Source organism: Urocampus carinirostris, chromosome 14 (assembly GCF_059441175.1).
Source record: "Urocampus carinirostris isolate Australia breed hairy pipefish chromosome 14, RoL_Ucar_1.0, whole genome shotgun sequence".
NCBI classification, from domain to species: Eukaryota; Metazoa; Chordata; class Actinopteri; order Syngnathiformes; family Syngnathidae; genus Urocampus; species Urocampus carinirostris.
Window position 1 is genome coordinate 9,779,685 of NC_142362.1, and position 26,309 is coordinate 9,805,993.

Below are 26,309 nucleotides of genomic sequence, written 5' to 3' on the forward strand. Positions count from 1 at the left end.
TTAAGTTTTCATTTTTGTGCTATGAACTCACCTGATTGTTTTAGAGCAGTGATAAGCTCGGCGTCGCTATCTGTTAGCTTGGAAGGAAAGGATGCTAGTGGCCAGGGTTGGGTAGGGTTACTATAACTGGATTACTTTCAATTACTTTTGGATGACTCCAATACCAAATATGCTAATAAAAGACAAATGAAACTAAATATGAATAAAATTACTACATTTTGTGCAGGCTTGGGGAGTAACGGAATACATGGAACGGCAAAAATGATGTTGGCAAGCTGTTTGGATTTATTTTCATTTTGTTTCTGTCGCGTTTTATGTTAGTTTTGCCGGAGATCAAAGGGATCAAAGCCAGGAGAGAAAGCTTACCATGTGTTGTGTCATAATTGTATTCATATTTAGTTTATTTTGTCTTTTATTAGCATATTTGGTATTGGAGTAATCCAAAAGTAATCGAAAGTAATCAAGTTAAAGTAACCCTACCCAACCCTGCTAGTGGCAAACAGGCTTGAGGAGTAACGGGATACAGACGCTCCCCTAATTACGACTATTCGACTTACGGAAAATGGTAGATACGATCATTTTTTCCAGGATGTCGAAAAATATCCGGACATTGCTATTAGTTAGATTTTGTATTGTGTGCACCTTCTCCTGAGTAGAGGACAGTACTGTAGTGCTTCTTTCCACCGCGTGGCACTGTGAGAGGTCAAAAATCCAGCTTCCTCTTCCTAGTTTGTGTGTAAACATTCTATACTGTATCTCCAGCGCACCAAGAACTTTGACATTTTTATTGTTTATTATCCTGTGAAACCATTCAATATGGTTGGTGTAAAGTGTAAAGAAGTGGCGAGCCGTTTCTTTTGAAATGAATGTGGAATAAGAAAGCTTGATGCGGTTGAGAAAATGGTCTGAACGCTTTTTTGGGCCATTTTTTACCACAGAAGAGGACCTCTTGAAACGCATCTTTAAAAAGTAAGTTAAACTCAACTTTATTTATCTTTATAGAGCTTATTTTTTAATGAAATGTTTAGTTTTTAGTACAAATCAATACAGGTTACTTATATAAACCTTAAAAATACATTCCATACAAAATATAGCACTGAAGCAACTTATCTCGTTCGTAAGTAGGGCAGCGTCTGTACATGTAACGGCGTGATGTAATCAGGACACAAAAAAGTTAATTGTATTCAATTACAGAAACAAGGAAATAATCAAACTACGGGTATACAGTGGGACCTCGCTACTTCGCGGTTCCACGTTCGCGGGTTCAGAGCTTCGCGGGTCTAAAAAATAATAATAATAACATGAAATAATTTTTTTAAAAATTTAAACATTTTTTTTTATTAAGTATTTTTGAAGGGGCGTCGCTACTTCGCGGATTTTTACTTTTCGCGGGTGGTTTTGGTCCCCATTGACCGGGTCTAAAAAATAATAATAATAAAATAATTTTAAAAATCTAATAAAAATTAACTTTTTTTTTAAGCATTTTTGAAGGGGGCGTCGCTAGTTTGCGGATTTTCACTTTCCGCGGGTGGTTTTGGTCCCCATTAACCTCGATAACCGAGGGATTACTGTATTTTGTAAAAATAAGGATTACGTTGCCGCATTGCGAATTTAATCTGAAAGCATTTTTATGTTGCGCTCTACAGGGGATGATATAGAAAACCGGTGTGCTTTAGTTTTGATTCCTTTTATTCTATCCCTCGTTAACAATAGCTTTGTTTACATTTGCCTTGTCTGTTCGCTCCTCTTCATCTCCCAGGTCTCATTCTTTCCACACACATGCTCTTATTGTGAACAAAAACAAAGCATATCTTAGACGCCGTGTGAGAGAGAACGTTTTATTTTTAGTCTACACTTTGTTGGACTCAAAGCAACTACCTGATCTTGGTTTCTTCTATTTCTTTTTCAAGGTTAAATGTTAATTTATCTTAAATAAAATAGTAATTTATTTATGTATTTTTATTAGCATATTTGGTATTGGAGTCATCCATGAGTAATCAAAGGTAACCAAGTTGCATTACTGCAATATTATGGTACGGTATTCGGATTATTTTACTCATTAGATTTTTCTAAAGGTAGTTAGTAACTGTCAGATTTTTAAAGTAACCCTCCCAACCCTGAAAGGAATCTTACATCATCCATCCAGCCATCCATCATCTGCACCGCTTATCCTCAGTAGGGTTGCGGGAGTGCTGGAGCCCATCCCAGCTATCTTCGGGCAGTGGACACCCCGAACTGGTTGCCAGCCAGTCGCAGGGCACACAGGGACAGACAATTCGCTCGCTCATTCACACCTAGGGTCAATTTGGACCGGTCAATTAACCTGAATGCATGTTTTTGGAATGTGGAAGGAAACTCACGCAAGCACAGGGAGAACATGCAAACTTCACACAGGAAGGTTCAATCTCATGACCTCAGAACTGTGCCGCACACACGTGCTAACCACTGTGCCGCCGTGCTGCCCCTCGTACATAATCTACATATTTCTAATTATCTTATATTGGAGACTCAAAGTGACCAAATGGCACCATTTTTCTTCTCATTTTGCTCCGCCTTTCACAAGGTTTTTCTTCTTTTGGGGTACGATTAGCAGCAAGATGGCAGACAGTTATGTCCGCTCCCTCTTGGTGAGCCTCATGTTATGTAAATCACATGCATTTATTGGCCAACACATTTCTAAAAAATCATTGATAGTTTATGATAGTTAAAATCAATACTCTTATTTAAACAAATGAAATCACTGGAATGCGCTAAATACACAATGACCCTTTAAAGCATCTGAAATCTCCAATACTTACACTACAATAGTTCTTGTTTTAAACATGTTAAAAGCAGTAAGAGTAGACCAAAAGACCCAAATTATGAATTTATAATTATTTTTCTTTAGGCCAATTGTTATCTAAAACAAAAAACATCAACCATCTCCTATTGTTTTCTTAACCTTTCCTTGAGAATGAAAATTAATTCTCTTGAATGTATTAATACTCAGAAGAGTAGATAGTTTATTATTTAAATATATTTTCAGGGATAGAAAATACCTGTAGGTTTATTAAATCTAGACCCAAATGACATTTTGTTGTGACATGTGTTGTTGAATGCTCTTCCACCTGAGATTCGATCTGCAACCTCAGTGGATCTGTTTAAATCTCGGCCTTATGAATGACCTTTATTTCACGTTGACGATATCTGTGTATAATTTGTTGTTGCAGCATCAGTTTCGCCCTGGTCATCATGTGTGGTCTCTTCATTTACCTTGAGTTTTTCCTTGCCCTCATGTGGGTTTTAGATCAGGGGACCGTGTCATAAGTCTGCAGTTTGCAATAGTATTTGATCTGTGGAGCCCTTTGAGACTCCTTGTGATTAAGGGCATCACAAATAAACATGACATTTTTGTCTTTTCATCTCATGAAGAATATACATAGATCTTATTTAGGTTTGCATAGTGATTGTTTAACATGTTTTAGATTTTTCCCCCCCCCAACAGATTTTTTTAAAACCATAAAGCATGGACCATACAATATTTTAATTTGCCTGTCCATCAAAAAAATGAACCAGTTATTAATCTACTTTAGAATTAAATTGCCATAAAAGATCACTTTCTCGCCTTATCAGTATACATTGTTTATCCTAACCATTGTGTTTATTTGGCTTTCTGTGTTGGTTGGGGGGAATGGTGGAGCTAATTTGCATTTATACATAGATTTGTGTATGGATAAGTGCAAGTCATTTTGAAAAAAATCCTATCCAAATACATTTGCATTTAAAACAATTCAGGGTGTGTTATATGAGATTCGAATCACACGCCTGAGTCCTATTTTTTTACGGATCGATGACATCACATGAAAAATACCGCAGTTTAAATGCATTTTTCTTCTGTGCATAACGCTGTGGTAATATCTTCAACACCGTCCTTTCATGTCACTGAAAGAGGTTTGTAGAGTGACACTCGTCATTGTATAATACTTAGTATTTATTTTGGGATCAAATTAAGGATTCCAAATTATCTCGTGTATATTCCAAAACATGTTTTGATTTTCTCCCTCACGATGCAACCTCCTAGAGAGGCCAAAATAAAAGCCACAAAAAAGCCATGCGCTTCTTTAGCTTTTTAATGAAAGTTGAGTGCAGCTTTCAAGTGCAATTGCGGTATGTTATGTTACAACTTCTCATCCAGTCTTGCAGAAACATGCACAAAACATCATGAGCATACAACCGATACACAGAATTGTCATGGGAAAAAAAAACCATCAGCGAGTTGCTGTTTGTTTCTTCTAATGTAGATATCATGTACTGTTCATCCGAAAGTAGTTCACTGTCTGAAAACGTAACGCTAAATCATTTAAAAAAAGTGCAAAATATCAGGAAATCAGGAAAACAAAAATGGTTTTACATTAAAAGTGAATGTAGCAGTGGCAGTTTTAAATAACATTGTTGGCTGCACCTCGCCAGTTTAAATAACCCAACTCCGAGTCTTGAAAATACAAGCATTTAAAAATAGACAACAGCCCAGGCTAGGCCGTGTTGACCAGGTTAACTGACGCCTCCGTTGTTTTCTCCTCCTCTCGCTAATTTACATTTTTTTTACTTACACTATACAGAAATATACATGACCTTTTGCCTGCCAAACAATGTTTAATTTCCGTGCCACTGCAGAGCTAAAGAAATGCAAAAGTAGAAATACCGGAAATAAAGTGAGAAAAAAAAAAGTTCCACCAAAAGCCAGGTAACACAATCCACGCCGCGCTTTTCTTTCAGCGCATCGGGACTTCCCCATTCCAGATGGGGACTTGGTCTTGAGATTTGCTCACATTCGTTATTTGTCATTCTTGAAAGGCCTTTTTTCAATGTAACATTAGCTTCTGGGCATGTGAGATATTTTTATTTACAACAAATGACAAATAAAAAAAACAACTCATTTTGTGACCTGTAACATGAGTAAAATTGACATCGCCTAAAAGCCACAGACAGGCACAGTGATCAATTCAGCATTTGTGTTGAAGAATGTTGTTTTGCTTATTGTTGAGGAGACATTCTAGCTGATATGTCCACATTGGTTTTTTTTTGTTGATTTTGTTTTTTTTCTCTTTTTGGCAAATGTTCAATGAGTCGCAAGATTGTCGCCTTGTGCAGCACTTGTCCCACCGGATGCATCCTTCTCTAGGATAAATATGTGCAAATTCTCGGATTCACCAGCAACGATTCCTCCTGGTCGTCAGCTCAGTAGCGTTAGCCGAAGTAGTACGGAGTCCGTCTGCGCTCGCCGTGCTACGCGGATGGTCCGGAGGTGTGCAAGGCCGCTGCTTGAGCGAGGGTGCAGGCCGGGGTGGCGGCTGTTGAGGGGGCGGCCGGCGGGGAGGCGGTCTGGACCTGCGCCTGGAACTGGGCCATCTGCTCCGGACTGGCCAGCGTTTTGAGCAGAGTGTTCTCCTGCTCCAGCTGGGAGTTGCGGTCGATCAGCTCTTTGATCTGCTCTTTGAGGACTTCCACCTCCTCGCGCACAGCATACATTAGGTGACTCTTCACCAGGTCCTAAAACACACACAAAGTGTTATTACGCTATCACATGAGAAGATTTTGACGCACTGTTTAAAACGAGGGATACGTTCTTATGGCTGTGACAGTAATCTTGATTTTCAAGAACCACAAAGAAACAAATTTCCATGATATGAAAACCCCCATAACATGAACATTAAATGTAATAAGCTGCGAATGCGAACTGCTAATATTGTGCAAGTAGCAGGTAACAACCCCTAAAGCTAGCGACAGCTTCTGAGATATGCTCAATACTTAAAAGATTTGTATGGAATTATGAACTTTTTGAATCCTGCCACCATTGGGTTGGTGTTTGGACTGTACTCAAAAACAGACATTTTGTTCTTACAGCATTTTAATGCTTCACTGACAAATAGAAACATCCATCCATTATCCCCACCGCTTATCCTCAGTCGCTAGGGTGCTGGAGCCCATCCCAGGCATTTTCGGGCAGTGGGCAGGGGACAGAGGACATCTTGAAATGGTTGCCAGCCAGTCGCAGAGCACACAGGGACAGACAACTCGCTCATACACACCATCGGACAATTTGGATCGGCCAATTAACCTGAAATGCATGTTCTGGGAATGAAGGAGGAAACCGCAGTGCCCGAAGGAAGACCGGGGAGTAGATGCAATCCCTGCGCAGGAAGGCCGGTAGCTGAATATGATCCCATCTACCTCAAAACTGTGCCGCGGACGGTTTAACCACTCAGCAAAACAGATAAAAAAGCGGGGATGACTTTCACCCTACCCTCATTCCTCCTATCATATGTGTTCCGCCCCAAACAGCTCTTCTGATAGTAAGATAAAAGCAGATAGGCGCAACGGGTGAAAAAAAGCAAAGGGACTCTGAACTCAGTTGTGCATTGTTAACACATACTACAAGTATGGTTAAGTTCTTAATTAACAATGTTTTTTACCTTTAAAAGGCACCTAATAATACAGAATCTTCTTTTAAAGAGTAACCTTTGTATCCTACCAGTCAAATTGTAACACTTTAGTCATTAAAATCCACAAAAATCAATTTGACTGTGACCCAAATATTAAACCAAAAGAACCCAGACCCATATTTCGTTCATGGAGAAATATGTGGAATATGTTACAGACCAAGTGAACCACATAGAACATATTTTCAGTGTTTTTTTTTTCATTCTAATAAAATTTGTTCATACCCAAAATCTGTGTTGTTACACATTAACTGACCAATTAATTAGTTGAAGTTTAAGATAACGGTTTATATCAGCACTGCAGAGCTAACTCAAGTTTCAAGGTCACCAAAAACAATCAAAAACATAAAATAGGATTTTTAGTTTTGGACCAAAAGGAGAAAAGGTGATGAAATTGGTTTGGATTTATTGTAAATTTGAGCATAGCTGAAACTCACCCAAATGTGAAATGTGACTGATGGCTCCTAATAAAATGGCAAAAAAAGGCCCTTGACGAATACAAGTAACTAATGTCAAATTAATACTGTTAAGTGGTTTAACTACAATCAAGATGTGCTTCATTAAGAGGAATACTGGAAAAAATTTGATATGTTACTAAAAATGTTTACGTTCGGACTATACAAATAAATGTGACTTTACTTAATACTCCTGCTTCTCCTACTTCTATTTATTTATACTGCTACTTTTTCTTTCCCCACTTCATCTACTTCTTTTTTACTAATTCCCACGTTTCCTGGATCCTCTAAATCTAATGTCAAAGTGTCCTCGGGCAAGACACTGAACCCCCAATGCCCACAGCGATAAGCTATCGTTGAGTGTGAAATACGGTGTAAAGCACTTTGGGAGGTTTTCAGTAGTATATAAATACAGTCCATTTACCACTTATCTGATGAAAAGCAACAAATATTTTTGGGTTGGGCAAACAAACAAAAAACAAACACTGTAGTAACAATAATCTAAGATGAAGATATTGCAAATGCAAAACTTAACAGCCACTGAAAAATGCCCTAAGTCCAACAAATACTGTGGTACATTGCGTCTATCTATGCCTTTGTGATGTACTACCCTTAGAATACCTGTGTGCTTTTTACAAAGTCATCCCGCACAAGATGTGCCAGCTGCATATAATACATTTCTATGGCTACAAAAAATAAATAGAAATAAAAAGCTGGACTCCATATGCCCCCATCATTCATGGTCACAGTAGCATACCTGGCAACTCGCATATTTTCCCATATGTTCTGTTAGATTCAAATTGTGAATGCTGTACAACAATTTTCGTAATGGATCTCTTAACAAGCACATTTTTATTGAAAAGTCAAACTCTATTATATTATATTTCAGCGTTAATCTGGATCGTCTTGGTCACTGGTAGCAAAAGACAACGTCTTCGTAGATTGCCAAAATTGTGTACACTAGCAAATGGTATCCTCAATCAAGCATTCATTTGGTAAATACAATAAACTTGTTTGCATAAATTAAGTTTGATTTTATTCTAGTCTGCCTAGCTGTGCGTAAATAGGTGCAGAGTGTTGTTTGTATTATCACTCAATATGGGGAATTGCAATTAGGGTGAGCAATTGTTGACACGTAGTAGATTTCAGGTCTTATGGTTGATCATCGGGTCCTTTTACAAGCTCTTAAATCCTTAAACAAATCCCATTTCAGTAAATGTTTTACAATTGTCAAACAAAATATTAAATGAGTATAAGTAACCAAACTGAAAATTGCCTACTCACTTTGCACACCTTAAAAAGGCATTTGCGATCAAAGAGTGCACATGCGAGAGCCCCGCCCAGTTAGAAAATTCAGCTAAGCAAGATTCTGACCTGGGAGAGGACACTACAACAATGTGCACCTTTAAACAAATAATATCTGATCAAAATCGGCATCAAATAAAACAATACCACTGTATGTTGAGGTTTTTGAGTTTTTCGTTGCCCTCATGTAGGTTTTAGATCAAGGGATGGTGTCATAATAGTCTGTGGTTTGCAATAATCTGTGGTCTGAGCAGCCCTTTGAGACTCTTTGTGATTAAGGGCTTTACAAATAAACATGACTTGACTAGGAGAAAAACCGAAAGTACTTAAAAAAAAAATGACAAAGCCTAACGGCCCACTATTGAGTTGCTATTTTACACACATTAAGCAATTATTTCCTTCATCTCTATTTTGTAAATCAGACACCTTTATAGTGATTTAATCGGTAAGTGTTTAACGGGAGAAAAGCGGTAGTTTAACACATAAAGCGGTAGTGTTGGTAGTCCAAAAATGTAGTACATTGTGTCCAAATGAACCATTGTGATGTACTATTCTCAGAATACCTATGTGCTTTTTACGAAATCTTCCTGCACAAGATGTGCAAGCTTAAAACATTTGTCTATGGCCACAAAAATTATATCGAAGTAGAGTCTTTATGTCTCATCATTCATAGTTCAAGTAAATTTTACATCTTAAAAGTAAAGCGGTCGGCAACATCCGGGACGCGGGCCGTTATCGGGCCGCCGGTCGTTTGGGCGCACAGAAAAATTGTTGCTTATACCATATTTAAACATGAAAACATGCATTTTTTAAACAAATACCAACAAACTCAAAATTTACGAGTATGTTGTACGGTGGTTTTTCAGCAGTAGAAATGATCAATCAGTCAAATATCACTGACTAAATTTGCTCAGCATTGGAACCAAGAGGAACCAAACAGATCGCGGCAGTAGGAATGCGGAATGATAGCGATGACGCAGGATGGAGCTATAACGAATGCTTTTAGCTCTGCCATTCTAAATCCCAAGTGATCTAATGAATACACCGGAAATTTGGGTTTATTATTGTTATTAGTAATATTAATTATTTCTAATGTTATTGAGCTGGGCCACGAGAATTTATTCAGACGTTAAACCAGTACGTGGTAGAGAAAATGTTACCCAACACTGTTAAAGTCCTTTGGCAAGCTCTTAAAATCTTAAGAAAATCATTCAACTTAAGTAGATGTTTTCCATATCCAAACAGAAAATAAATAAGTACTTTGCACACTTCAAAGAGGCATTCATGATCAAAGAACGCACATGCTATACAAGCTTACGTCACAGCACCGCCTACTGTGAAAATTCAGCCAATCAACGCGCTGGGTATCCCCCCCCTCTTATCACATTGTGTGCATTTCAGCTTGCCTAGCAACAGTACAGTGAAGTCAACTTTGTTTTTTTTGTCGGGGAGAGGAAACTACAACAATGTCTTTAAACAGATATGTCATCGAAAACGGCATTGAACTAAATGATACCCCAGTGGGAATTATACACAGATTAAACTTAAAACTGAAGAGAAAACACGACAAAGCTACACGGCCGATAGTGTACCGTGTAGCTTTTCCATGTTTTCCCTTTTGTTGTGTATGCATTTTACACATTCAACATTGGTTTCCCTTCACCTCCATTTTGAGATATTAATGTACTTCAACGCATTTTGAAACGGGCAGCAGTTTTGCTTCCGTCCCAGTAACGCTCACGATTAACACGGGAACCCTCTCAAGTAGACAGTAAAAGAGCTTTCCACCCACCATTGCCTGTTCGATTTTGTTGTCGATGGCCACAACGCTGGCTCCCGACGAGCTGGGGATGAAGAAGGAAAAAAAGAATTAATACACAGCGACATTAAACGTTCGTGTTTGATCATGCACAATGGCTGCAGGTGGTATAAAGCAAGCTCCCAAATGCTAACTATTAGCCCATAGACGATTGTCTTTTTTTGCCCTTTTCGTGTCGTCTTTTCTTCACCTGCTATCGAGGTTAACGTGCGAGCTCAACAAGGACGACAGGAACGAGATGGAGACATTTCTTAGCTGGCACACGCCGAGATCCATAGCCACGGGGTAGCAAGGCGCATTCATTCCGCTGCTTTTAGAGCAGACGCGGCACGACGGAGCTCCGCGAACAAATCCACACGCCGGGATTTGAGGCACTCAAGGTCAGCTCATCTCAACTGTGCTCCGGCCCTCACAACTACCGCTCAACGTCCTGCACCTTCGTGCCAACTGGCGTGATGTCGACCGTGACGTGGGCGCTAGCGATTGGTGGAGACGGGGCTCATTTGAATAATCTATTCAAGAAACGCCCCTACCTGCCGCTTAGCTGTGTTCTCTTTTTGCATTGAATATTCCAGTGGCACAAAATGAGTTGGGTCAAACCGGGAAGAACCGGATAAAACTGACGGGGAAAACAAAACAAAACGAAAGGAAGGAATCGTCGTGTAGAAAAAAAGAAAAGTTATATTTATCAGTTTTGGGTGACATTATAGACAATAGCCTAGCATTTCTTTTCTCAATATAATAAAACCAATATAATAAAAATACAAATATGTTTTGCCTCCATTTTATTTAAAAACACACCGTGATAAAATTAGATATTTTAATTTTCTTAAGACATATTATTTAAACACATCAGGATTTAACGTGTCATCTAAAGGATGACTGTTGATTCTTGTGGAAAACAAATTCAGTATACATTGGTTGCCCCCACGTGGCCATTAATGGGACTAGATATGAAATTCGGTCTTACAATGGCACTTAACTTCAATACGGCATGGTCTCCCCCGACCTTTTTTTAGACGTGGCACACCCATCCATCCATTATCTGCACCACTTATCCTCAGTAGGGTCGCAGAGGGGCTGCAGCCCATCCCAGTCATCCTTAAGCAGTGGGCAGGGGACACCCTGAACTGGTTGCCAGACAGTCGCAGGGCACACAAGGACAGTCAACTCACTCGCTCATTCACACCTAGGGACAATTTGGACCGGCCAATTAACCTGACATGCATGTTTTTTGAATGTGGGAGGAAACCGGAGTGCCTGGAGGAAACCCACACAAGCACGGGGAGAACATGCAAACTCCACGCAGGAGGTTTGATCCCATGACCTCAGAAATGTGCCGCACACGCGCTAACCACTGCACCGGCATGCTGCCCGCACACTTATTATTACCATTAAAAACCATAGTGTGTAATAGTTGACCACTAGATGGCACAGTATTGTCTAATGAGGAAGAAAGCCAGAGCCACTGAGCACAGTGTAGCAGCAAGTCAGGTTGAAATTCCACTATGTAAAAGGAATACAAATTTCTTGACCAATGATTTGTTTTAATTGGTATGAGAGTTCATGCATTTTTTCCTGGTATTGAAATATTATTATCATTTTTATCTACTGAATGAAAAGGTTTTTGGTACCACTAGGAGGCACTAAATACTACACACTCTCCTTTAAAAATGTTTGAGCTATAACATAATTCAAAAAATATTTAAAACATTTATCCCAGGCACCACATTCATGTTTCTTTTTAAAAGTCAGATTATAATGCTGGCTATATTGACAGTATAAAGTTGAAATTGACTGAGAAGGTAAAACTGGTTATTAATTTTAGGTCAAACATTTTGCAGTAATTTGGAATACTACATTTTTTACTTGTTTCACTATATTTTTTTCTTTCTCAGGAAAAACATACATAAAATGAGCCATTCTAATTTTTTTTAAAGGACAGTGTAATATTTAGTGCCTACTAGTGGTACAAAAAACAAGTTACAAAATGAATAATGGGTAGAAATACATGAAGTATCATACCAATGTTATTTTTTATAAATATTCATATGTCGAGAAATTAGTATTTTACCTTATGGAATCCCCACCCTGTAGTTGCCACCATGTTTGTCTGAAATCTTGCTGCTACGCTGTGCTCATATCCACTGATTTTGTGTTTGCATTAGACCAGGGGTGTCAATCTAAGTTAAGCTTTGGGGCCACATGATAGACAAAATATGATCACGGGTGCCAAGCAAGTAAATTGATGGCATAAAACGTGTGCCATACCTGAAGGCCTGGGGGTGTTTTTGGAGGCTCTCATTTTAATTGTGATCCAGGGATCTAAGATTTGATTAAAAACGATTACGTGTATTTCAGCTTACCTAGCAAAAGTGCTTTAAAGTGCTTTTTGGAGAGGAAACTACATTAAAGTGTGCGTCCTAAGTAATAATATTGAACCATATTTTTCCATCAAATGAAACTACACGGCTGGGATATTTTTCACAAAACACTGTGGGACTAGTAGTTTAGATAAACGCAAACTCAAGCTTACACCTATACAAAGCCTCATATGTATTGGTTGAATTCTCCCGGACATTTCTACTTATTTTTCTTCCCCCACAGCGAAAATGCTACAGTCGATAAAGAGTGGATATGGCCTGGAGAGGGATGGGCGCCACCAGGCTGTACTTGCCTAAAACAAACCACAGGAAATGGTGCCCTTACTATCCTAGTGGTTAAGAGAAACAACCAACCAACCCATAACAGTCGTATCCATCCATTTGTAGTGTAAGTCTATGCTTCTGGGAAAAAAATGTAAAAAATCTACTTATTGTTCACTTTGAGTCTTCCACAGTTTGTATTCCTTCTTGTGCTTTTTAGCACTAGTTACAATACAACATCTTGTGGTCAAATCTTACACACGGTCTATTTATGTCAAAAGTTAAAGGCGGGAATGTTTATTTTCGTGAATACTTTACACATGCCAATTGGATTTCTCACAAATGGCATTGTTGTGAAAATTATTCACCAAAGTTGGGTTAATAAGCCCCGAGCTAACAGAAGGCAGTTCTTCGATTCGAGTGTACAAGTGCTCTCCAAGTAACACCAAAATTCCATAATGTACCCAATAATCCGCAGAATAGAAAAGATCCGCGATGCAATGAGGACACAAAATTTGAACCCCATATGCTAAGAAATACTGTATTTTAATAAATAACATAACATTGACTTTGGAACAAACAAACGAAGAAAATCTAGTATCATTATTTTTTATACTCATCAAATTTAATAAACCTACTGTTCCTCTGGGGGTAAAAAGAGAGTGAACTTGAGTGCTGCAGGGCAGATATGCAAACCAGCAAGGAGGTAGACAGCCATTCCTTTCAATTATGATTTTAATGCAAAATTTAATTTTTTGATAGACAGTTGTGAATGCAATGAACTCTGAGAAAAAGTGCTGTTTTTGTTGACTACAATGGTTGCGAAAAAAGGGACAAGGGAAGAGGGTGATATGCTATATAGAGACATTTCTATTTTGTAGTTATATTGAATCTAAAATTTTGATGTGAAACTACAATCCATACATTTGTATTTGATTTCATCTTAAATTGGATGATTCTTTCAGAAATCTGTGCCTGCTGATTGAGTTAATCCATCCATTATCTGCACCGCTTATCCTCAGTAGGGTCGCGGGGGTGCTGGAACGCACCCCAGCCATCTTCGGGCAGTGGGCAGGGGACACCCTGAACTGGTTGCCAGCCAGTCGCAGGGCAATTATAAATGTGTTAATATGATTCCAATAAGAGTTTTCTTTGGACCAACGGTGATATATTTTACTTTATTACTATATTTTGTTTCTTGAATATAATAATTAGAAAGGTGTCAAGACAGTTGAGGGGACAGGACCCAGATAAGCTTCAGCTTTTTCCTGTTAGTCCTTGTTTTCTTCACAATCTATTGTGAATTTGTGGATTTTTAAACAACTATAATCTGGCATCTGTGATCAAAAAAGAAGTAAAACAATATTAGCAAAGTCTAAACCATAAAATTATCTTGCCCGAACATCTTGAAGAAATGCACAAAAATATCTTCGTGGATAGAATTTCATCGCCAAATGCAAATGCCACAAATTCTCCTTTTGCCGACCCTTCTCACACACTACCACCAAAGAAGTTAACTATAAATGATCGCAGATCATGTGCTGGAGGATGAATTGCACCTTATAAAAGCTAAATACATCCGTTTTTATAGGTCAAGTATGCAGATCCCTTCCCTACTTCACCGCCTCAATCCAAGCTGTGCGATATAAACATGGAGCAAATGTTAGAATCCATATATGCATTACAGTCCGGAGGACATTTCAAGGCATTGCCGGCAAATTCAGTGCTTGTGATGTTTAAATTAAGCCCCTGTGTTATTGTTTTCATGTGTTTGACCAAGATCCAACCTCAGGAACAAATTTAAGATAACAAGCTTAGCTAGAATCTCAGAGGCACAGCTCTTCCGCTGTCTCTCAATCCCTCTTTTTTCTTGAATGGTCAAGTGTAAAGCCAGTTATATAAACCCAAATAGATTGCACAACGTGTGCATTCCAAGAACAAAACCAATGATGCTCCTACTAAAACCCCCAATTAAGACTGCCAGGGATTGAAGACAAGCTGTCAAAATGTATTCTTGAAAAACGTGAAAAAAACCTAGACACACATGTTACTATGTTAAGAAAACTATGAGAGTAATTATTTTTCTTAGACTGTGAAATAAAATACATGACCACCCTTATTTGTCACAATTTTTGAAAAGGCCTATGTGGAAATTAAAAATATTTTCAATCTTTACATTTAGTTTAAACATCTGGGCAAAGAACAATTTTTAAGAAAGAATTAAGCCAATAACCAGACAGTTCTAATTTGTCAATAGGCAGAGCTATTAACATTGATTCTGTTTTTGTTTTTTTGGTGGCAGATAAAAATTGTCTGTGTTTCAAATAAGTGTTGAGGAAAAACATACATTAAAAATATTTTTATTAAATATATTGCACATTTTTGCTCTATATGGGGAAACAATTTTAATACTTAAAGTGACAACGAACTAAATAACGATTTATACAAAAACTGTGTGCATAATGGAGGTGGCACCTACTGCAAAAGCACATTCCAAGTCATTTACACCAATTTAGCCCCACAGATGCAGCCCAACCTGGGTTAAAGATTATCTAAAATGCTAGACGACGTAATCAATCACAATGAGTAGAAATAAATAAAACGTTTTCAAGTATTTGAAACTACATGTGAAACCAGATGGTGTGACATAAGGGCAGCACAGTGGATACAAAACGAAACTGGGGACCGAAAAGGAAAGCTAAATTTGGCCATCCTAGAAAGGAGCGTTTTTTCACAGCTTCAAAAAATCATGCCGCCGATATATATCTTTTGTAACTAACTAAATACAAATGAATTAACAGAAACCAATTTACATAGTTCCTGTTTCATAAAAGCATTAGATGCACCAAGGAATGAATAGAACGTTCACAGAGAGCAGCACACAATACGGCCTTGGAGCCTTTGTGTTCAGCTCTGGTGATGATTGGCCAGGCAGTGCTACTGTAGACCTTCTTTACTTTACCTTTTGAGATGCTGTTCCAGATCCCAGAAAAAAAGCTTAATTGCCATCTCGTCATGGCCCTGAACACGTACACCATGCACTTTCATTGGGTCTTCAGCCTCAAGGAACATTTACAATCCAAAGTGCAAGAGAGTGTTAGCGACCCTCTTTGTTTAAAAGTGCCTAAAAACTTATCAAATTTGCCAGCGGGATCCAAATAAGCCCCTTACAAATGCATTAGTTAAAACGGATGCAGAGGCACTACAAAGTCAAAAAACGGGCTGACACGAGTTCCAATGAGAGTGCTCCCCATTTCCCTCCGTCATCTATTTGTGTTTGAATGGCTGCGGGTGAATTAGCGGATAGAAGCTGGGTGAGTACAGAGTAGTGACGTGCGATCATGTGACACACTGTTACATAAACCGTCAACATAGATTAGCATGTGGCCCAATGATTTCCCAGCATTCTCATTTTTCCTCATGCTATGTTTTATTGAATTATCATTTTGCAGGTTATAAATCAGGGGGTGTTGTTAAGTCAAGTCAAGTCAAGTCATGTTTATTTGTATAGCCCTTAATCACAAAGAGTCTCAAAGGGCTGCACAGATCAAGGACTATTGCAAACTACAGACTATAACGACACCATCCCCTCATCTAAAACCTACATGAGGGCAAATAATACACATACTAGCAACATAAAATATAGGTTATTCATATGCTATAGAATAAAAGTGTGTTTTAAGCTTAGATTTAAGCAATTCCACTGAGGTTGCAGATCGAATCTCAGGGGGAAGTATTACCATCCTAACTGTCGTCTTGTGCAGCTCTATGGGACTCATTTGCCATAAAGGGCTATACAAATGTTGTTGGACTGACCACAAAGCCTCCCCCAAAGTATAGAGTTTACAACACAATCAAATCAGAAGTTGAGTTTTAAAAAAAAAAATCCTTTTTGTGCTCCTTTCCGCAGCTAGTAATTCAATATTTTAAGGTATGTGTTTTCAGAATGTGTTGGGTGAAACAGATCATGTAGGAATAAACCCCGAGGAAATTCCTTAAAGCAAGCCTGACCCTACCTCTGAGATAACAAAAATACATTAAACCCAGTGTCAAACATCAATTCACTCAGGGCCAAAGACAAATTTTCACATTATTAACAATGTTCTTTTCAGTGTGAATGAAGCATAGCAAAACAGAGTTGGAACTTGTCAAATAAACAATACAAGTCCAAAATTAATTAATCTGCTTTAGTTCGGGAAATTGCGTAAAAGATTACCCTGCCCAAATCCAGATATCATATAAATAGGGGTTATCCGCTCTGCTTTTCTTATTTCTGGGGAATACGATCTTCTCATCTCCCCCTTCATCGGTCTAATGTCAGTCACCATTCGTTTCTAAAGAGATGATTACTTGGTGTGCAGTAAAATGAATGTTCGCTGGCCTCAGTTATTGATACCTTTAGTAATTGTACGATGATACATATCCAAAGGGTAAAGGTTTACGTTTTTTGTTGTAAATAAAAATCTGGGACAGGAAGCTTGGATAAATTAAAAAAAAAAAAAACAGACCTTAAAAAAAGCAACCCCATTTTAAAATACCTAAAAATGGCACATACACTGGGATGACCATAAACAAATTAGCAACTACTGGCCAAAACCATTTTTAAATATTTAGTCGCTCCTGCAGCACGAGTCCTCTATGTCAAAGACAAAAGAAGAGCCAGTTCTTTGGAGTCCTATGTAGATTCTCATTGAAAGGCCGCCTTAAGATATCTCAATACCTTGCCAGGAAGAAATCACAACACAGACTCTCATAAAGACAACCACGGCCAAGGGACAATCTGACAAGAAATAACAGGTACGGGAAGAGCACAATGCTGGGGATTTTCCCTGTCCTAACGGACTTCATCAGTCTGAATGAATCAGCGTCAGATGACTTTAGAGAAGGTCAGACCTTTGCGTTACCCCAGAAACCTCATGGGAGTTTAAAAAAACAACTTTTAATAGGCAAAGCTTTGGTTATGGGTTTCACAAGAAGCTTGAGAAACATTTTACTTTTGGAAAGTATTTTCAACTTAAAGTTCGTGTAATGTATTCTTATTAAGTGGGGTGCGCAGTTTGAAGTGTCCTTAAAAAGTTTAAAATAAAATATTTTCTCCTTTAAGTATATTAACAAAGAGCCTTTATACATCTTTTCTACGGCACATATCTGCATTTATCTTTCTTTTACCCTCGGTGTTCCGGCGAGGGAGCGCATTACGCTGTAGGAAAGGAGGCTGGGGGGTGCTCACTCTTTTCTTTTATTCTAGGATGAAAATGGTAGAGTAAAAAAGGACCCTTTCAAATACAGTACGAATGCCAACCGAAACCCCAAGAGTTCATTCGAGGACGTCTAAGAATCTCTTAGTTGCACACGAAAAAAAAGAGCTTGACAGAGGCTGCAATTATGATTTTAGCCAGAAGATGGAGTCAGTCAGTAGAATATTTAGACCAGGGGTGTCAAACTCATTTTACCTCAGGGGCCACACGATAGAACAAACATTCTCTCGGGGGCCGGACTAGTAGATTAGAGAGAAAGAAAAAGAGAGAAAGAAATAAGACAAAGTGAAGGAGAGAAAAGAGAGAGGGTGGGACAATGAAAGAGAGGAAGGGAGAAGGAGAGAGAGAGAGAGGGAGAGAGAATGTGAGAAACAAAAAAGATATAAAGACAAATAGTGAGAGAGGGGGAAAGAAATAGAGAGAAAGAATGATATCCAAAGAGAAATAGAAAGAGAGAAAGGGGGAAGGAGAGAAAAGAGAAGGAGAGAATGAGAGAAGGGGAAAGCAGGAGAGAGCGAAAGAGAGAAAAGGAAAAATGGAAGAGAGAGCAAAAGAAGGTAAAAAGACACGGAGAGTGAGAGAAAAAGGGAGGAAGAGCGAGAGAGCGAGAGAGCGAGAGAGCGAGAGCGAGAGAGAGAGAGAGAAGAAATACAAGTACACCGTCTTTGTGAGAGGCACCTGGCTTTGGCAACATCAAGTGGACATATTTAGACCTGCAGCTCGTTTTTCTCTTGCGCTTCTCTGAGCGTTGTCTCGCGGGCCGGATTCAATTCCTTAGCGGGCCTGATCTGGCCCCCGGGCCGCATGTTTGACACCCATGATTTAGACGTTACCAACACCACCTCTAAGTATTATCCAAACGCTGAGGAAGAAAAAAGACAGGTAGTACCCATTACTTGTTGGAGTTATTTATACATACAGATAACTATTAGAGCTAAGCGATTTTTATTGCATTGTCTTTGTTTGATAACCCCCCTAAAAAAATTAAAAGTGCCCTTCTCCTTTAGGCTGGTTAACACACCAAGATTTTGAGATAGTCAATGACTTTCAAACTGAGACACTACACATCGCGTGAGGAGGAAGTTTAATGAGGAAAAAAAAAGGTATGAAAGTGAGAGTGCAACCATAATCAACACACCCCACATGAATCGATCCACCCGCGAGTCAGAGGAGAATTAAAAAGATCTTTCCGAGGTCAGCGGGTCCGTAAGATTGTGGGGCGGGCCCAACAAACAAAAACAACGGTGAGGGTTTGCGTTGTATGCAATCAAAATACCCAAATAACCAATGTACAGTAGATCATCAGATCTGACTTAAGACCAGACAGAAAATCCTGCATTGAAGGTCCAAGATTCTTGTAAAACTTTAATTGAACACCCCACCCATCATTCACTTACCAAATTTATTGAGCTATACTTATCTTGGTGATAGTTATGCATATATAGCATTGAGTAATACCTGGTAACTTACAATATCCCTATGTTAAAATGAGAGGATTGTAACGTCCCAGCATTGGGAAAAAAGGCCTATTCAATTGCTGAATTGTAAAGGCTTTCGTCTGTGCTGTAGTTTAATAGTTTACTGTGTGCACGGACTTTACCAGTAAAGTCTGGCAGAGGATTTTCATAGTCAAACCCTGACTATGGAGTATGACAGAGCAAACGAGTGAGCTAGCCATAGAGAGCTGACCCGGAATGATGAGTGGCCACTTTAGCCTCCAAAAGAAACGGTCTATGGTAGCATTTAAGCTGACGTCAGCACGCTATTCGTTCGTCATTACGTACCAGGTAAGAGGGTGGTAGAGAATGAGGAAATGATATTCAGCTCGAATCAACTGGAACGGTCATGGCCTATCACCTGATCTATCACACTCACTCAGAGATTCATACATGAAAAAAGAGTTGAGAGTACAGCAGTTTGAAGAATAGCAACTGAAATATGTCAAAATATATTTGAGTGTAACAAAAAGATTCAAATATAAGGGTACAAAGTCCGGAGAGATTAGTGCAAGTGGGTCTCTTGCTCCTGCTGACAACACCAATGCGACATTTGAACGCATATAAGAAAATCCACACAACAAAAGAACTACATTACACAAGAGAGTGTGAGCAGCAGTTATGAATTATGTGGCCTCAAAACTGGAATTACATGGATTTGAGGAAACAACAAATGAACCAGTTTTATGCCAAGTGTGGCCAAGGGGGGCGATTGTTCATTGAAATCAAATGAAAGTGAAAATTCCCATGAGGTAACCATTAATTTTGGGTATTACTACAAAAGTGATCAGTTCTTAATTAGAGGCAATTAAACATTACAAGGAAATACAAAAAACAAAAATCAATACATTTGTGACATTTACTGTAAGTTAATTCTGATTATTTATATACCAAGTTGCCGTTAGTTTCCAGATGAATTACTCGCAAATGACTAATAATTTCCAGAATGTTATTTTGAACATTCAAATTGATGCGACAGTCATATAATTTAGAGGAATCCATTTTGAGAGGGCGATTTCTCTGTAAATCATTTAAGATATCAGTGTTAGATGTTCAGTTTTCATGCCTAAAGGTACCTAAAGGAATTTTGGGGACATCCAGTTTGCATGTTGATTATAGCATATAAAATAAACTCTCAGTGCATGCCCACAAGAATTATAATAAAAAGGCAGAATTTTCTTATTTCTCTCCCATTTGTCACACTCAATTATAACCATAATAACATGTTCAGAGTGTAGGACTGGAAATATTAGGTATTTACAAGAGGCAAGCCCATTTCAATTATTGTTAAATTTTCAAATATGTTACCTGAAATAAGAAAATCTGCATCAGGGTGCTGTTTGGTCAACTCATCTAATGACAAAAATACATGGCAATTATTTTCAATGTAAAGATAATTATTATTTTTTCAATTTTAAAAGAACCTTATATTATTGAAAGGGTCCGTTATGTAATGAAACAAATATTTACCAAGAGCGTGGTATAACAAACCATTGTAGCTCTGCGTGCAAAAACTTGCACACAATCACACATTCACCAGCGTTTTTATTTTTTTCATAATTAGATCTTCACAATGTTTTGTTCTTGGACATAGATCTGCAGTAACAATCTTAGATACACAATTACTTTACATCCAATTGCCGAATGAAATGTATGCAATTAAAATAGATCCCAAGTGAAGACAAACACACAGCTAGCAGTGGATTAACTAAATAGGACTCTGCGTCTAAGCAGAAATCTATGACGGCAGCAGACTATCCGTGCAGATTACTGGCAAAGACGTACCATGGCTTGGACAGTTTATAACAACCGACATTTAGATCAACCTGCTTTCACAGATTTTTATTGCCTCAAGTAATTCAGCTTGAATATTTCCATTCACAATTTGTGCTTTAAGCTGTTGCATGAGAAACCTGTCTAAATCATAAACAATAGAGTTAACACTTCGATGAGTAAAAATGTCAATGGGGAAGATTAAGGAGATGTGTGGAATTTCATTTGAATTAAGTAATATTAAGTGAAAGCGTAAATTCCGAAAGGTAATCGGAAAACAATCTAAAAATGTTCAACTAGTACTCAACAACAACACATTTTTGATTTAGAAATCTGCAACAAATGCACAAACTGCAGAGCAAAAAATGACCAACTGCTTGTTTCACATTCAGAACACATTATTTGGTCACTAACAGTTTATAATTTCAGTGTTTAATAATTCTAGAATGATTAAGTATGCATCAAACAGTGAGTCGATCTTTTTGAATTTAAGTAAACGGGCAAGTTACATGTACTTTTGAGTATTAATTAGAATTTAATGTTTTTAGACGGCAGAAGTATACCCCTCCTTCTACTCAAGCATATTGTAAGTATACATGTTGGAATAATGTAATCAATAAATAACACTAAAGAAACTTATTGTGCCATCATGATACAGACATTCAATTTGGCGAAGAAAAGTTTTTCATTTTATTATTCATCCATTTCGGGCAGTTATATTATAAAGTCATAATTTGTGGAGAACAAATTGCTAGAAATAAAAATAATCCCTAAATATTTGATCAAACTGGATTAGTCAGGAGAAAAAAATTAAAAAACGTAGTTCAAGAAAAAATAAAATATCGAAAAATTGATCTTGTTCCGAAGATTCAAAACTAGTATTCTTTAGGAAACACCCATTAATCGGTTTATGTGAGGCTCGCTCAAGTCATTCCCCACGTTTGCTGGCGAGCAGTGCCACCTTGTGGTGAATTTAAAAACAGATAACGATCAGTGCAGATCCAACCCTTTTTTTAAAAGAAATGTAAACACACATTACATAACGTGCATATATATGTCCAATCTCACTACTACCAAATTAAAAGTGTTTGTTTTCAAATCAACACAACCTCTTCCATTTATTCCCTTTCACCTTTATTAGACATGAGCCCACATCGATGGATAGATAGATCAATACCAATTAATCCTAAATTGTAATGGGGCCTTCCCTGTCTGTTTATTACGTTCAACAATTAAACAATTTAAGTTATGAACTTTTTATGTTGATAAAATATTATAACAAGACCAAAAAAAGCCAAGGCTATATTCTAATAAAATAGATTTTTTTCCCCTGACCTGTTTTGTTGTTGTTGTTGTTTTTTAATTCGGTAATTATTGGTCAGAAGCATATTTCTTTACTTGTGAATACAAGAGCTGCAACTAACGATTATTTTAATAAATGATGAATCAGTCGAGTATCTTTTATATCGATTTATTTTTTAAAAAAAACATTTTTTATTTCCTCCTATATTCAAATATTGAAGTTTTAGACAGATAGAGGAATATTGAGTAAAACAACAGAATATTTTATACTATGATGTCAAAATATTTAAAAATCCAAGTGTTTGACAAATAAATAATAAAAAATAGAGCCAAAGTTTCATTCAAATGTATGCTGTAGACTTTTCAGCAAATATACTCTTTTCCTGCCACCTTATCCAAAGATCATATAAAATTTAGACTCATCGTACAAAACAAAAACAAAGAAAGAGCAATAAATCAAATTCTTATCGACCAAAAAATATCAAAAATGTAAACCCACTTTTCAAACAGTTGTCAAACAAATTTGTTTTTGGGGGTTGAATCTTTGAATATGATAAACATTCCTAATGTGCAAATTATATGAAATGTGCTTACGAATGTGCCCCTTGTGTTGAGATCATCATTGTTATTTTTCTTTTTCTTTTATATATCTTGTTCATCTATTTTGAGCCTTTTTTTCTCTGTATTTCTGCAACACTTTCTGTTCCCTTGAAAGTGGTTGGCAAACAAACTTAGCCAAGACACTCCATATACATTTTGTCTCTGGCCTTTTAATCACTCCTTCTCCATTACTGGATACTGTCCAAAATGTTCTTTTTCGCTTCAGACATGGCCCTATTGATTTAAAGATGGTTAGTTATTATTTGCATGGATTTAACGTGCTTAGTGGCTCATAAATCGCGAAACACGACGAATTAACGATGTAATTAGTTGCCAACGCTTTTAATAATCAATATTATCGATGGTTCTTGCAATCCGGGTGCATTCCTTTTGTAATCAGTGATCACGAGTAGACAGCAAATACATGCCAATCTTGAAAAATAATCTTCCTTTTGGTTTGCATCACACAATGTTCCATGATTAGAATGAATGCAATAAACGTATTTCAGATCTGTCAACGTAAATGTTTCCACATAATTTATTTGTTTTTTGATCATTTCAAATTGTGTACGCGGTGCGGGATGTTTTTTAATGTAATGCTAGGTTAATAGGAAAACCGAAACTTACGGCAAGTGTGGGAAAAACTTAGAAAGTACCTAAAATAATAGCTTGGGTTTTTTTGTGTAAATAAAACGTATTTTACACATAAATTATTTTTATTCTTTATAGTCTGCCTTGGTGGGATTAAATAGGTTGTGGTTGAAAGGGTTTATACTAGTTATTAAGAGGAATTGTAATCATTTAAACGGGGAACAATCGCCTGAGGTTGGCATGTATGTTATTTACTGTAATTATTTATTTGGAGAGCACACACATCTGCTAAAACGATTGTTGTCCAGTGTGCACTAATGGGATGAGAAATTGGATATTTTTGAATATCAAATGTGTTTTACAAGACACAACGTTCAGGTTGGACAGTACAGAGACACAGCACAATAAATGTCCTCCCCCTTAAATTTTCAAGAGCACTTAGTTTGGCGTGGGTATCACGTAGTACGCTGGTTGACCACAAGGGGGCCGAGTTGCCTTGTTTACATGCTGGAAGAGCATGAAAACAAGGCAGTGGTACTTTTTGTGATGCGAGAACTCTGTACCATGACACTGAAGACTGTATCTGGACATTTTAAATTGTATTGACATTTAGTATTGATAAACTGTTTGCAATGAAAGCAGGTTGGAGCATCAGCCCGGTTTAGCTAGTTACCCACTTAGATCTGAAACAAGTATAACAATATCTATAGCACAACTGATATGAAAACATCCAACATAAAGGGAAAAGCAGCTGGGTAGACTGCTGAAGATTATGATGGGGCGTGAAAGTAAGAAAGACTTCAACCTCCAACCAACCCCCTTCTGATGCCTTCCATATTCAGCAACTAACTGCATTGAGGAGGGGATTATCTTGCACAAAGCAAGATTGAAGGACTTTGAAACTGCTCTTACTGCCCAGAATGTCTGCTCTGCAACAGAACAGACACTAAGATAAATAACAAGGTTCTACATTAAGGCTGAAAAGATTAGTAGACGTTGTCGGCAAAGGGCTAAAATAGATAATAGAAATCGTCGACAACGAGGCAGTACTTTCTGAACATAATCTGTGCTGATAGTCGCTTGTAAGATAAAGGTAATATTCAAGGCAATACGGCAATAATGACATGCATTGTACATTTTAAACGCGAATATTTCGCTGTAAAAAAAAAGCGCTCATGCGTTATGACACTGGGCCTGAAAACCCATTTGAAATTAAATCTGCAGTCCGGAGAGGAACTGTCAGTTGATAAAAGGTTAAGAATGACAACCCGTTAAGTTTATAAAATGTTGAGATTCATGAAGTTCTTTTGTGTCATACTTTGCAATTGACTACTTAATGTACTTAACAAAGCACACTTTATGTTTCATGGAATGTTCAACTGCTGCTAATGAGCCTGTTCTTGGTTTACAGGTATAAAAATGTTCACTTGATTTAAAAAAATGTTTTACTTGCCCGACCCTAAAAAAATGGACAGAGGTTTTTTTTTTATGGATTTAGGTCTCTGCTGATCACTTTGCCTAATTTGGTTTAAGGCATTTTTATTTAATTTTTGTGCAAAACCACATTATGTTCAATAAAAGATATATTTTTCATTGTAACCATTTTGCTCGTGTTTATTATCATTTGCCACATAATTAAATCCACTTCATAAATTTAAGGGGGGGTAAAAATCCAATATTCTAGAAATATTTTCAATTGTCGGTGACTAGTACACTATTAAAATAATCGTTGGTTTGTGGCCCTGTGGAATGCTCTCCCCCCTGAGATCCGATCTGCAACCTCAGTGGAAATGTTTAAATCTAAGCTTAAAACACACTACTACTCTATGGCATATGAATAACCTATACTTTTTGTGGACAATATCTCTATTATTTGTGATTGCAACATCCTTTGCTGTCTGGTAATCCTGAAAGGGGGATGCTACATGTGCGGTCCCTTCTCAAAGTTTCTTCATTTTCCTCATGTTGAGGTTTTTGAGTTTTTCCTTGCCCTCATGTTGGTTCCAGATCAGGGGATGATGTAATAATAGACTGAAAAATAGTCTGTGTAATAACCTGTGCAGCCCTTTGAGACTCTTTGTGATAGAGGGCTATACAAATAAAAATAACTTGACTTGACTATTCTACATAAATGGTAAACCGCTCACTTAGCGTTTGTTGATCGCATGGTATGTCATGTGCCTGATAATAAATGGCACAATTGTATTGGATCTGACATGGCGTGAATAATTATAATAATAATAATAATAATTCAATTCATTTGGTCTCCTTAGGGAAATTCATTTTCACTGAATGTCCCCAGGAGGCACAGTAAAAAGTAATTTTATTTGTTGAAAAAATGTTTAAGCTGTAAATAGGGTTTTGGTCTAGGGTTTCAATGTTTAACAACATATTTCATGAATAAAAGAAGGTTTCTACGACACTGACTTTGACTATTGCGGGTCCTTTTTGGAAGGCAACCCCTGCGAACAACGAGGGATTACTGTATATCTGTGGGCTCGTATCGTTTCTGAAGCTAACGGGACACTGTTGCCGCCACAGGAATGCTACGCATGATTCAGCACATTGCCGGCGTGATTAATGGCG

General features: G+C 37.6%; 1 protein-coding gene across 1 annotated transcript in view; it reads right to left on the reverse strand.

Moving 5' to 3' along the window:
- Positions 1 to 4,095: 4,095 nt before the first annotated feature.
- The window catches only part of LOC148352598 (TSC22 domain family protein 1-like), a 35,721-nt gene continuing 13,507 nt past the window's right edge, over positions 4,096 to 26,309 (reverse strand). The window contains exons 2-3 of the mRNA XM_088352302.1: positions 10,032 to 10,083; positions 4,096 to 5,529 (exon numbers count right to left, since the gene is read on the reverse strand). Coding sequence (XP_088208428.1) covers positions 5,266 to 5,529; positions 10,032 to 10,083 — 316 coding nt within the window. The 3' untranslated portion in view covers positions 4,096 to 5,265. The remainder of the gene's footprint in view (positions 5,530 to 10,031; positions 10,084 to 26,309) is intronic.